At 41.6% G+C, this 13,368-nt stretch overlaps 1 protein-coding gene across 3 annotated transcripts in view; it reads left to right on the forward strand.

The window, feature by feature from the left end:
- VMP1 (vacuole membrane protein 1) overlaps window positions 1–13,368 on the forward strand; it is a 109,599-nt gene that overhangs the window by 54,286 nt on the left and 41,945 nt on the right. For all 3 annotated transcript variants that reach the window (XM_035140115.2, XM_035140116.2, XM_035140117.2), the window contains exon 8: window positions 11,576–11,656. In XM_035140115.2, the coding sequence (XP_034996006.1) occupies window positions 11,576–11,656 (81 nt within the window). The remainder of the gene's footprint in view (window positions 1–11,575; window positions 11,657–13,368) is intronic.

The raw sequence follows: 13,368 nt of genomic DNA on the forward strand, positions 1-13,368 counted from the left end.
GATTGATCACGGGCTTCCCCGGTTTAAAAGGACCAGAAAAACAAGGTCCTTCTTTATCTGCACAATAATGGGCTAAGTTGGATAAATAACTTCCTATGCTCCTAGTTTTTGTTGAGCGGGGGTCTTTATAAGTTCCTCCAAAGGAACTCCAGGTTATGTGCAACAAACATCCGAACATTCTAACAAACACCATAGCTCAGACAGGGGTTGGCAAGGTTTACCTCGCCTGGGCCGGTTCACTCCAGCGGAGATCCCTCCGTGGGCCAGATCGCCCGCAATTTCCGGCGTCTGTGCAGACACGATTTCTGGTGTCTGCGCAGGTGTGATTTTTGGCGTCTGCACATGCGCAGACGCCATTTCCAACACCAGAGAAGCAAGTCCCCACGCTGCACCGGTTTAGCACAGCGTGCAGGCACTCACCGAGCAGGCGGCTCGATTCAGGAGCAGCTTGTGGGTCAGTTAAACGACCCCCATGGGCCGCTTGTGGCCCATGGGCCTTAGGTTGCCGACCCCTGGAGTAGAGCATGTGCTTTGTGTGTAGAAGGTCCCAGGTTTAATTCCTAATGGCATCTCCAGGCGGGGCTGGGAATGTCCTTTCTGAATCCCTGGGGAGCTGCTGCCAGGGGTGGACCAATGGTGTAACTTGTTATAAAGGCAACTTCGTATGTCGTCTTATTGAGAAATCCCCTGATAAGGTTCTGAGGAGCACCAGTTTTTTCATAGAACACCATTCAAAGATCCCCAACTCAGCTCTTTGCAAGGTGGGCAAGCTGGTATGTTTAGCAGCACACACACACCCTTTTCCTTACTTGTTCAAAGCACCTTAACAGGTGTGGGTTTTTTTAAGGCTTCAAATACTCACTAGATAAATGGAAACACAACATAATAACTTCACGTTGATTTTTGTTTTTTTAAGACCACATTTGGAGAACCACGATGCGGAGGAGAAAATGCATCACTGTGGTTCTGCGAAGTCTTGCTCAAGAGCTAGCTGAGGAGCTCTTGTTGGCTATGCAGGAACAAAAAGTGGTGAATAAGAAAAAATAAAGGCTGTGGCGTATAAATTCCACTCGGCCATGCGAAGGTCTTAAGGGGGGCGGGGAGGGAGCTTGTGGGAATGGAAGAACCTTCTCTGGCTGGCAGGGTGGGGTGTCGTTTTTCTTGCATGGCGCTCTTCTCAGTCGGCAGCACCCAGACCTGCGAAAAAATAGCTTCTAGCACAGCAGCACTGCTGACTCTGACCCCATAGTACACAGTGCCCAGGTAGAAGTAAGAACTGGGACTCCTGAAATCCAGACTCTGTAACACCTTCTCCTGCATATCCGCTTCCACTTATTCTTCCCTCCAACTGCCACTCTTTTACTCATACCCAGCTTTTTCCTCTACTGTCTGGGATGGGGAGCCTATAGCCCTCCAGATGTTGTTGGACTACAACTCCCATTATCCCCGAGCATTGTCCGTGCTGGCTAGAGCTGATGGAATTGGGAGTCCCTATGTCGTATGGCCAGCATAGTGTTGTGATTAAGAGCGGTGGACTCGTAATCTGGTGAACCGGGTTCGCTTCCCCGATCCTCCACATGCAGCTGCTGGGTGACCTTGGGCTAGTCACACTCTGAAGTCTCTCAGCCTCACTCACCTCATAGAGTGTTTGTTGTGGTGGAGCAAGGGAAAGGAGAATGTTAGCCACTTTGAGACTCCTTAAGGGGAGTGAAAGGCGGGATATCAAATCCAAACTCTTCTTGTTCTTCTTCTTCTTCCACTTCTTTTTTCGCCTTTTGAGATAGATCAGGCATCCCCAAACTCGTCCCTCCAGATGTTTTTGGACTACAGTTCCCATCATCCCTGACCACTGGTCCTGTTAGCTAGGGATGGTGGAAGTTGTAGGCCCAAAACATCTGAAGGGCCGCAGTCTGGGGATGCCTGGACTAGATGGTCTGGGGATGCCTGAGGTAGATAGATAGATAGAAGATAGATAGATAGATAGATAGATAGATAGATAGATAGATAGATAGATAGATAGATAGATAGATAATCGTGACCCACTGGTTGAAGACCAGTGCCTCATCAGGAGATGCCCTCCATATTTTCACAAGGCTCCTTTTCCAATACCTAAGCTTTATCTCCTCCTTTAGGGAAGGCCCATAGTTCAGTGGCAGAGCATCTGCTTTGCATGCAGAAGGCACCAGGTTAAATCCCCGGCATATTCAAATAGGACTGGGAGAGACTAAAACCCTGGGGAGCAGCTACCAGTCAGTGTAGGCAGTGTTGAGCTCGGTAGACCCGATGGTCTGACTCAATTTAAGCCAGCATCCTTTATTCTTACCGAGGGGTCCTTCCTTCTCTCCAAAGACAGCACTTTTAGGAACTACATTTTGTGAAGGAATCAATGTGATTGTTCCTCCACGGTCCCCGATTTTTGAGCACTCGATGATTTAGTTTTGATCCCGTTAAATCAAGGCCTTGGTGTGGGAAACAGCTAGACTAGTGAAGAAGAAAAGCTTTCATACATCGTAAATGTGAGCTTGTGAATCGGTCCTTACTTCAACATCCTATTTTTATTTATTTATTTTGAGGGTGCCTATTCCCAGCACAGCTCTTGTGACCTGATGATTAATCCAATGAAGTAATAACTAATCATTTAACTATTCCCGGCCGGTTCATGCTTAGTGGCAGGAAGCCCTTTTCTAAGCCGACGAACAGTCATCCTTTTGCTAGGAATAAGGCTGAGCAAATAACTTTATTTTTTTAAAAAAAATCATTACAATAGAGAAAATTTATCGCAGTAATCAGGAGGAAAGGAGAAGAAAGTCTAAATTCTTTAAAATGGGGGAAATAATGTTTTGCCTGTAAGTAACTTTAAAATCTCATATATAGATATAGATATAGAAATGTTTCTTAAAATCTGTCAGGGATTACTAAAGTGTTACTAGGTTGCTGCTTTCTTTTTTAAAAAAAACCTTTCCCAAAGTGAATCTTCTTTTAACCTCTTTGCCTTTTTTATTTTTTTGAAAATGGGATAAAAGTTGTGAAACTGACAGTTTATAGCATCTGAGAAATGAAACTGTGAAAGGTCTTTTTTATTACTGCAGGTGGGTTTTGGCTTGTGTCTTTAAGCCAACTAAAATTTTCTCGTTAAGGAAATCAAAGCTAGAAAATCCAAAAAAATCAATGTTCCAAATAATTTCAAAATGTCTTTACTTCTGAAGCTCTATTTATTCACATCATATTAAGTCTATTACTAATTAGACTCTCTGAATCTTCAGACCTTAACATATTAGTAGTACCTGTTCACATTCTCCCCCTCGTATGCTGTGATTATATATATATATATATATATATATATATATATATATATATATATATATATATATGTTTAAAGTTCATAAACAAAAAAATGCAGAATGAAATATAGACAAACTCTGAGTGTTTGATAAAAGAAATAATTAGTATTTATATTAATGCATAATCATTATTTGATTTATTTGATTTTAGCCGACTTGTTCACAAACTTTAAAAACTCTTAGCTGTTGTTTAGAATTTGATATAGGTTGTGTACTCTTCCTAGAATATTTGAGAACTTTAAAGAAGTAATACTAATCAAAACAAAACATAGAAAACAGTTTAAATTTTGCTAAGAACTGGTGCTCGGATTCACTAGGGCAAACTTGATTTTCATTTTACCTAAGCGTTTTTGATCCCTTTTATAAATAAGGGACTTGGAAATAAAAATCATGTGCCCCTTTAATTCATTCTTTGATGTGTAGAGATGGCTGTCCATTACCTTTATCTTGAACATGTTTCCATGGGACTATTTCACCTTAAAATCCATGGTTCTTAACACCTTAGAAAATGCTTTCAGGATTGAGGTAGCCTTTATCATGGGCTTTTCTCCAAATGTGGAAAACTTAGAAGTGCAATTCTTCCTCTTTTTGAAACAATCTCATTTCTTTTGCACATCCTCAGACTATTTTTTGTAAGGTCTTTACCAGTGTAGTTCTCCAAATAGCTTTTGTCCCCTTTGCCAAGAAGGCTATAACATGAGTTGTGTGGAAGTCAAACCGAAATCCAGCCTGATTTTTGCTGTACTGTACCTCATACCTGTTTGGGTTTAATATCCAATAAATGTGGCGTTTTACTGTACAACCAAACCGGGGGGGGGGGAGAGAGACTCTTCAGAACCCCCCCCCCCAAAAAAATATTATTTTGCAAATGTTTCAGTAACGCAATGTGCTTTGTGCAATCGTTGGGGCAAAATGGGAACTGAAAACTTAATGCTCAGGTCTACCATAGTAGCAAGAAACAAAATAGGGAGACTTCTTATGAAATCACAGTGCAGATGGACATATTCTTCTTAGTTCACTTCTCCTTTCCTTTCTTTTTCTCCTTCCCCCACCCCACCTCCCCTTCCTTTATATATATATATATAAAAGATGTGCTTCCAAGTCAGCAGAGGGGTAATAATAATAGAAGCCCCACTCTCCCTAGTTGCGCATAATCTGTGTGTGAAAAGAAAGACAAACTGCAGTTTCCCACATCTAGCAGCTATGGTGGTGGCCCCAATCCAGAAGATTCAGATCTCCTAAATGCAGAAATCTTCCACCTCCTTGCTAGGAAGGGGCTTTCCCTGTCTTAGTTCCCAGCGATTTGATAACGGGGGTGGGGTGGGGGTCTGTGTCTGCTGCTTTGTGCCCTAATTATAAACTGGGATTTAAAACAGGTTTTTTTAAGAGGGCACCAAATAGAGTATCTATCTCCCTTTGAATAATGAATCTCTACCCGTCCCCGAAACTGGCATTTTGGGGGCAATTAGAAGTGGCTTTCCCCCTCCCAAGACACACTCTGGATATTTGCTCCCCCAGCTAATTTATATATTATCAATTAACCACTCTCCGAACTGGCTCTTTGAGTGGTCCCTTCTAAATGGTACCAAGACTTTGCCAAAAGGAGTTTCATATTCTCCTCTTTCTGTGACACGTAAACACTCACACACCTTATAATTTTTAGGCAGAAGGGCAGAACACGTAATTAAACTTTGTTGTTGCTGCTGCTCAAAATAATTCATAACTTCTAGCTAAATTTGGTTGACAGCTAATTATTTTAAAGCACGCAATTAATTCCCCCCTTCTTTAGCTTGTTTTCACAATGTGTTATGAAATCAACAAATCATCTCTCCCCCTCCCCTTGAAAATTTCTTGCCAGCAAAATCTAGCCGTTGAAAACCATTAATATAAATGCACAACTTGGGGGATGAATACACCATTCATACACCAAATGCTAAAAGTCTTTGTCCTCAGATTGCACCAATGCAAGTATATTCCATATAGACATCTGTAGATAATAGACACTGAAAATGCCTTCCTGGAACAAACCAGAATTTTATCAGCACCCAGGTCTTTTCTGTTAAAAAAATTAATTAAAATGCACTGTGTAATAAAACTGTTAATTCCTGAAAGTTTTCCAGCTGTTTTGGGGGAAGAGTGATTTGCTGACAAGGCTATCTTTCAAACCTAATAAACGCATTTTATTTTATTTTATTTTAATACTGGCCCTTATCTATATCTTTATATCTAGGACCCACAATTTTTTTGTGAATTTAAGTTGTTTTACACAGTTTTCATATTGGGTTTTAATTGTTGTAACCATGGGATCTTAGGATGAAGGGCAGATAATATATTATAATCATTATCTATCTGTTTATCATCTTAAACCAAGCACTCACGAAGACTAGGTAAATTGAAGCAAGATTTACATCTATGGTTCATTTAATAAGAAATTCCCATTTTTTAGAGTCAACTTACAAGGAATGTATGACAGCTGGTTTATCTTCAATATAAAGCTGATTGAAATGGTACTATGAATGTGTAGCATATTCCCTTCTGTTCTAGTGAGCTGTAAATAAGCTTTGAATGGGCAGAAATGTTTGAGCTTTCTGCAAAAACTTCATTTTCTTTTTATTAGAAGGACCTATTTTTGCTTTTGAATTTTTATGTTCAAAAATCCAGGCATTTGAACTGCACTGAATTATATATGAATCAGGGGAAATGCTGTTGTTTTCTGTATATATTATTTGTATTCATTTACATACTTTATTTGCAACTCATATTTTTTATGTTCAGTATAATCATTAAATAATAATTCATAAAATAGATCTCAGTATGGGTGAATAATATATTTTAAAAGGAGTTAAGTGTGTTCTCATAATTACCTTCCCTATAAAGTTTGCCTTATCAGGCCTTTAAAAAAAAAACACCTCTTGAAATTAGCAGGCAAAACCTTTTTTTAATCAGCAGTTTCAGCCAAAGCCAATCAGTTTCCCTACAGACATACCTACTTAGGGATAGAAAAGTTGAGGAAATTTGAACTAGGATCCTCTGATTTTCTTCTATGATTTCACAAGAAATAAGTCTGTGTTCTGGAAAGAAGAGAAAAGTTTGTACCTCAAACCTATCCAAAGGGGCACATAAAAAATGAAGTGTGTTAGAGAATGCATTTTAAATGTCGCCTAAAAGTAATAATTTAAACTGCTATTTAATTAGCTCAAAAACCTGCTATCTAGTATTTTTTATGTTGCATTTTTCAAACCAAGGTGAAACTTTGAAACTGGTTTTTGTTCAACAGACTTTCTCTCAGAGTCAAATGATGTGTATATTTTCTAGGATGACGGCATTCTGTAAAAGCAGTTTTGCCACCCTAGTGTGTAACATCTGTGGAAAATCTTTATTACCAGATTTATTTAAATGAAGACTCACTCATAATTTTTATATTTGCACCAGCCTTTAACATAAAATATTATAACTATCTTTGTTCGAAACTAACATGATCCATTCAGACTCGTTTTCATTCTTTGTCATATTTCTGTGTCTCTTTATAAAATTCATATGTTTGGGAATATCTATCTATCTATCTATCTATCTATCTATCTATCTATCTATGTATCTACTTGTATATGCATTGAGTACCTGAGAGAAAATTTGTAGGGCATTCTATAGAAATCATATATATTTGCTTGAAAGTTCATACTTTTAACGTAAGGTGGTTTGGAAAATTTTGCCACAGGACATTTTCATGAACATGCTCCTTTCTTTTGCATTGTATACAATATATTATTGCATTGCAATACTAGATATTTGTAAGAATATAGTTGGGAACTTGGGGTGGGAGTGTAGGTTAAAAAAGAAATTAATTAAAACTGTAACTGTTAGTTGCTTCAGAAGTTCCCCAAAGCTGAGCTTCTATAATGGAAAATGAAGACTCTCGTAGCACCTTGAAGACTGTCAGGTTTTTCTAGTGGTAGATCTTATGGGCAAGAGACCACTTTGTCCAAAGCTTAAAGAAAAAGGTAAAGGACCTCTGACAATTAGGTCCAGTCGCAAATGACTCTGGGGTTGCAGTGCTCATCTCGCTTTACTGGCCGAGGGAGCCAATGTTTGTCCGCAGACAGTTTTTCCGGGTCTTGTGGCCAGCATGACTAAGCCGCTTCTGGCGAAACCAGAGCAGCGCACGGAAACGCCGTTTACCTTCCCACCCGAGTGATACCTATTTATCTACTTGCACTTTGATGTGCTTTCGAACTGCTAGGTGGGCAGGAGCTGGGACCGAGCAACGGGAGCTCACCCCATCGCGGGGATTTGAACTGCTGACCTTCTGATCGGCAAGCCCTAGGCTCAGTGGTTTAGACCACAGCGCCACCCGCATCCCTTGTCCAAAGCTTGTGCAACAATAAATCTATTAAGTTTTTAGGGCGATGTAAGTGGAGAGGAGAGAATGGATACAGGCAGGTAGTTAAAATATCAACAGCACACGTACAAATAATATATGAGATGTAGGACTGCTGAGTGGCATGCCTATTGTAACTCGGATAGAATGTTTTTAAGGGTTGCTGCCTTATTTAATTGGTCAGCAGATAGACAAATCTCCCCACAACCTGAATTTGAAGTCTTACTCTTGGGATTATTGTTCTCCATCAGTTGGGCTACTTTAGGTTTCCATTTACCAGATGCCACCAACCTCCCTGAACCAATGGGCGCATCAGGAATTTTGAGAGGATGCTGTGGTCTCCGGTCACAAAATGGCTGCTTTGGGTTGTGTGGCATATCACAAAACGGCCGCTGTCAGAGCATGGCCTGACACAGGATGGCTCCCACACTAGAAAGAGCAGAGAAAGAGGCAGGATCACAAAACGATCAGCCAACCCAATCAATGGAAGAAACAGCACTTCCATTTGTGACTGCCATATTGGCTTTACAGAGAGACCCCTTTTGTACCCCTCCTCTGTTCAGCATGGATGGGGTAAGGTGTCCAGTCTTGGCCCCCATTGAAAAGCAAGCATGAGGGTGGGTTCAGTGTTAAAGAGGCTGAATCCTGTGCAAACAGGAACTGAGCAGGAATGCCAGTCATTGGGGCATGGTAGATTTTGAGGAGGTGGTCGCTGAGAGCTTTTTCAGGCTCCATAGGCATTGTATTGGCAACCCGTGCCATATATATACCTTAGAAGCTGCCCCTTGTTTGATGTCACTCTCCTCAGAGGTTCCCTCATTGCGAGAAGTGAGGTTATAGGGAACCAGACAGAGGGCCTTCTTGGTAGTGGCACCCGCCCTGTGGAACGCCCTTCCAACAGATGTCAAGGAAATAAGCAGCTATCCTATTTTTAAAAGACATCTGAAGGCAGCCCTGTTTAGGGAAGTTTTTAATATTTAATGCTGTATTGTTTTAATACTCGATTGGGAGCCGCCCGGAGTGGCTGGGGAGACTCAGCCAGATGGGCAAGGTACAAATAATAAAATTATTATTATTATTATTTATGTCCCAACACCCACTTGAGGATATTTCCCTCCTCATGCTATCACTGTTCCATCTCTGAACAGCAAGGGTGTTCTTGGTACAGGTTTTGCTACTCTGAAATGCTCAGCCTTTTGGGGTAAGGTCTCCCCATCATGGATAATGTCCATCGCTTAGGAGGGCTGCTGGTTCCAGCATCACACTTGGATGCCCTGGTGACATCCGGTGGCTAAACGTGCCTTTCACTAGCTTAGATTGCCTTAACAAATGGTGGTTCCATGGCCATCCTGAGGCCGGGGCTGCCCTTGGGTCTGGCTCCGAAGCTTCATTGGGTGGGGGCGTCATCCAGCTACATGTGGCGCCATTGTTTAAACATCTGCCCTGGCTCCCCACCCGTGACTGAGTCAGACTCTAAAAGGGCTTGTACATAAATCTACAAAGCCCCTGAACAACTTGGGCCCAGCGTACCTCAGGGACCAGCTGAGAGCCTTTATATCTCAGCTTGATCACGGAGATCCTCTGCAGGCATGTCATTGGCTGTCCCCAGAGCTGACGTGTAGCTCATTTGACATCAGCATGAAAAAGAGATTTCAATATCATCGACCCAGGCCTGCCAACTAACACACACACACACACACACACACACACACACACACACACACCACTCCTTGGTATAACCTCCAGGCTAGACTACTGCATCTCTCTATGTGGGGCTTTCTTTTGGAGACTGGAATCTTCAGTTAGTTAAAAATGTGAGTCAAAAGGAGCGTAGTTCACCAGAGTTAAGACATCCACACTGGCTCCCAGCTTCTTTCTGGTCACATTTCCAAAAGCCAGTATTAACAGCTTCTACTTCCCCACCCAACGCATACAAGCAGAGCTGCACCACTCTGAAATCCTTCTTTCCCAAAGTTCAGATACCAGTGGTGATAGCTATTTATTTTATTTTATTTAAATATTTATAAACCACACTTTTATTTTATAAAAAAGTACAGTAAAGGAGTGTGCATTAACAGGGCTTTCTTGGCTGTGCTCCCTCTTCTAAGGAATTACCTCCCCGGTGAAGCCCCCCAGGCTGGCTCTTTCCTCATTGTTAAATGAATTTTAACCTTCTTCTGTATCACCAGTCGTTTGTTACCCTTCTGCTGCTTTGTTCCTGGCTGGTTGTAGTTTTTAGCGGGTTTTATTTGCTTGTTTAAACATGAAGTTGTTATATCCGAATTTATGACCGTTCTAATTGCTTTTAAGTGACTTGATGATGATCTTATTGCGCTCTTGTCAGCTGTCCTTTCATTGGATATAAATACAATAACATAAGTTACGTATTTGCATCTTCCAGAGGCCACGTTTTAAAAAAGATTCTGTTTGGGATTAATAAGGGTTTCTTTTCATCCCACATTTGTTAAAAACTCGTGTGTGTGTGTGTGTGTGTGTGTGTGTGTGTGTGTTACATATTTATTTAATATCTTGGCAAAAATACAGCTTACATAAGTTCTTTTTTATTGTCATATTCTTTGCGGTAATGTGATGTCTTCAGCCCATATTTTGAGCCCTTTTATTTGGATCAGGTGGCGTTTCTTTCTTGCTCTGTTAAATCTGCCAACATGAGTCCACGTTCCACGTTTGTAAGAAATCAGTCTTTTAGTGTGGCATCCCAACACTGTGGAACTCACTGCCTATTGGCATCAGGCAGGATCTCATCATCACCTGCTAAAAACACTTTTGTTTCCGTAACCTATTCAGTCTCGTGGTTTGCTTATCGTTGATTTACATTATTTTAGTTACAGGTAGGTAGCCGTGTAGGTCTGCCGTAGTAAAAAAAAATCCTTCCAGTAGCAAGAGACCAACTAAGTTTGTTATTGGTATGAGCTTTAACAAACTTAGTTGGTCTCTAAGGTGCTACTGGAAGGATTTTTTTTTTCATTTTGTTTAAATTATTTTGTGTGTGTTTTAAATAGCTGTGTTTAACTTTTTTCCTGATTGTTGCATTGTTTTATTCTTTCTGTAAACTGCTTCAATGTTTTGTTTACAATTAAATGGTATATACATTTTATTTTTTTAAGGGGGGACCCAGCTCATTGCTATTTTCTCTGAGAATGGCTCCCCCATATTTTGGGCAGGTCCAGTTTTTCCTGTCCTTGGTACTTAACATTCCTTTAACCAGAAAGTGCCAAGGGATAATAAAGGCTGGTCCTTTCTGCGTGCCAAGCAGACGTCCTGCCACCGAACCACAGCCAGGAGTTATTATTAGTGTTTTGAGTGGAGCTCAATGACGGCACTCCCTACCGGTGGGGCTGTGGAGGGCTTTTTAATGAAAAAATCCTGGCTTGTAACCCTTCCTTTCCGGAAAAGAAAGCTATGTTCACACCTTTGCTAATTGCAGTTAATTGTGTTTTTATTATTCTCTAAAGACTTAATGGCAGTGATGCCAACTCCAGCTCAGGTGGAGTGATGCTTGAGTGATGAACTTTACCTGTGTCACAAAAGTTCGAAAGGGTCGCTCTAGCAGGAAGAGCTGCAAATGAGCATCTGGGATTGTTCAGCGTTTTCAATCTGAATCAGCCTGCCGGATGTCTGGTTCACCAGTGTGTCAGTTTTATGTCCTCTTTCTCGCTTAATAAAGGCTTCTTCTTTTTTTAATTAAACACACTTGCACAATGGAGGGTGGGAAGGGAGATGTGAGAAAGGCTGTGCAATCCTGTGGGGTTGGAAAAATAAACTCCTCAGCCCTGGTTGATTATTTCCTCCCCCTTTCCCCATCTCTAGTTACTTAATTTGTTGTTTTCCTTGTTCGCAGGACTTTCCCTCCCGTGCTAAGCTGACAGTCCAGAAGCTTGTGCAGAAAGTTGGTTTTTTTGGAATCCTGGCCTGTGCTTCAGTAAGTCCTTATTCCTTCTCTCCAATAAATGTATGGATGGGTTGAAATTGTCCCGTTCCACCTTCCACGCCCAGCTTTTACTTCCCATTCCACCTTTTCCAGCAAGGAACTCACAGCTGTCTATGTGCTTTTCTTTATTATTCATATCGTCATATTCTAATCCTTCCTTTCAGACAAAGATTGGCCTTCAAAGTGGGTCTTATCAATTTAAAAAAATAAAAATAGAGAGATGAAGGGCAGACTCTGAGGTTTTAAAAGTTAATAAAAAGAGAACACACACAGACACACATGACGAGGAGTGAAGGAACAAGGTAGAGAAGGGTAGTTGATTTGATGATGCCCAAGCAATAGGTCATGCTGAAAACAAGCATTTGATATTAAACCCCTGGGGTGCATATGGATGTGCAGGCAGTGAATAAAGACCTAGGGCTTGAAAGGGGGTCGAAAAGGACTTGCGGATGGAAAATGTGCTTACAGGGTGGGGGGAAAATAATTAGGAAATATGAGCCTCGGCAATAAAGAGCATGTACAGAGTGCACCTCCCTTGCCAGTGAGGAACCACTGTATTTAATGAGCTGTTATTTTTACATTTTATACTTCCTAGTCGTGGTGAATAAATTTTGGTTATATATTGATATTTTTTGACTCTTGTTTCATTTACGTTCCAAAGAGTTTGGGTTGATGGCAACTCATGGAGGGACCAATGAACTCAGGAGTTTGGGGAACCCTGAGTTAGGGCCATTGCTAGTAGGTCTTAGACAGAGGTGTTGCAATGCGCCCTGAAGCCCTTCTCCCTCCGGCATGCATCAAAGGGTAGATTGTGCCTCCCTTCCTTTCCAGAGCCTGGTAGCAATTGGTAGTTGGAATCAGAGTGTCTTTTCAACAACTCTTCCCTTTTTTCATAGGCTATCATTGGCTGCTTACCACAATGGCTATATTTTGCCTCTTCAGTTGGAAGCAACCTATTGCTGAGAGTCACAAATGGGAATAAATGTTGCAGCCTGCAAGCTTCCCCAAAGAAGCATTTGGTTGGCCACCGTGAGAACAGGATGCGAGACTAGATGGGCCAGCTGACCTGATCCAGCAGCCAGAACACCTTCTGATGTTCTTACCTTTTTCATGCTCTAGCACAGGCATCCCCAAACTGCGGCCCTCCAGATGTTTTGGCCTACAACTCCCATGATCCCTAGCTAACAGGACCAGTGGTCGGGGAAGATGGGAATTGTAGTCCAAAACATCTGGAGGGCCAAAGTTTGGGGATGCCTGCTCTAGCGGGTAGTTCCTGGGTGCCAATCTGGCCTTGTTGAGCCAAGGCTTCCCTTCCCCACTTTGTTGGGTGGGGTACCGTACTCCAGTGTGATTTGTTTAGTTGAGAGTTTTGGTCCAAGTCCGAACAGACGTGTTGCATTGTCGGACCCGGCTGTGTACAGCCAGTAGATGTTGTGGTGGTCTGGGCTGACAATTTGGAGAAAGTTATGAAAGTCCTGGTGAGACGTCACGTCCTGTCTAGGAGTCCAGATGAAAAAGAGGTGTTAACGGTGTTGTCTCAGATAAAAAGAGAAGCTTTTGTGGGGGGTTGTAGTTGAGAAAGCTTCATTCTAAGTGAGCCGTGATGATGTTGGCATAATTTGCAGCCCATAACAGTACACTGATCTGAAGGTCCGTGCTCTTCCCCAAAGCTAAAGCAATTGTGGGTAGTTTTGAGGTTCCTA

Source organism: Zootoca vivipara, chromosome 15, assembly GCF_963506605.1.
Source record: "Zootoca vivipara chromosome 15, rZooViv1.1, whole genome shotgun sequence".
Taxonomy (NCBI): Eukaryota; Metazoa; Chordata; class Lepidosauria; order Squamata; family Lacertidae; genus Zootoca; species Zootoca vivipara.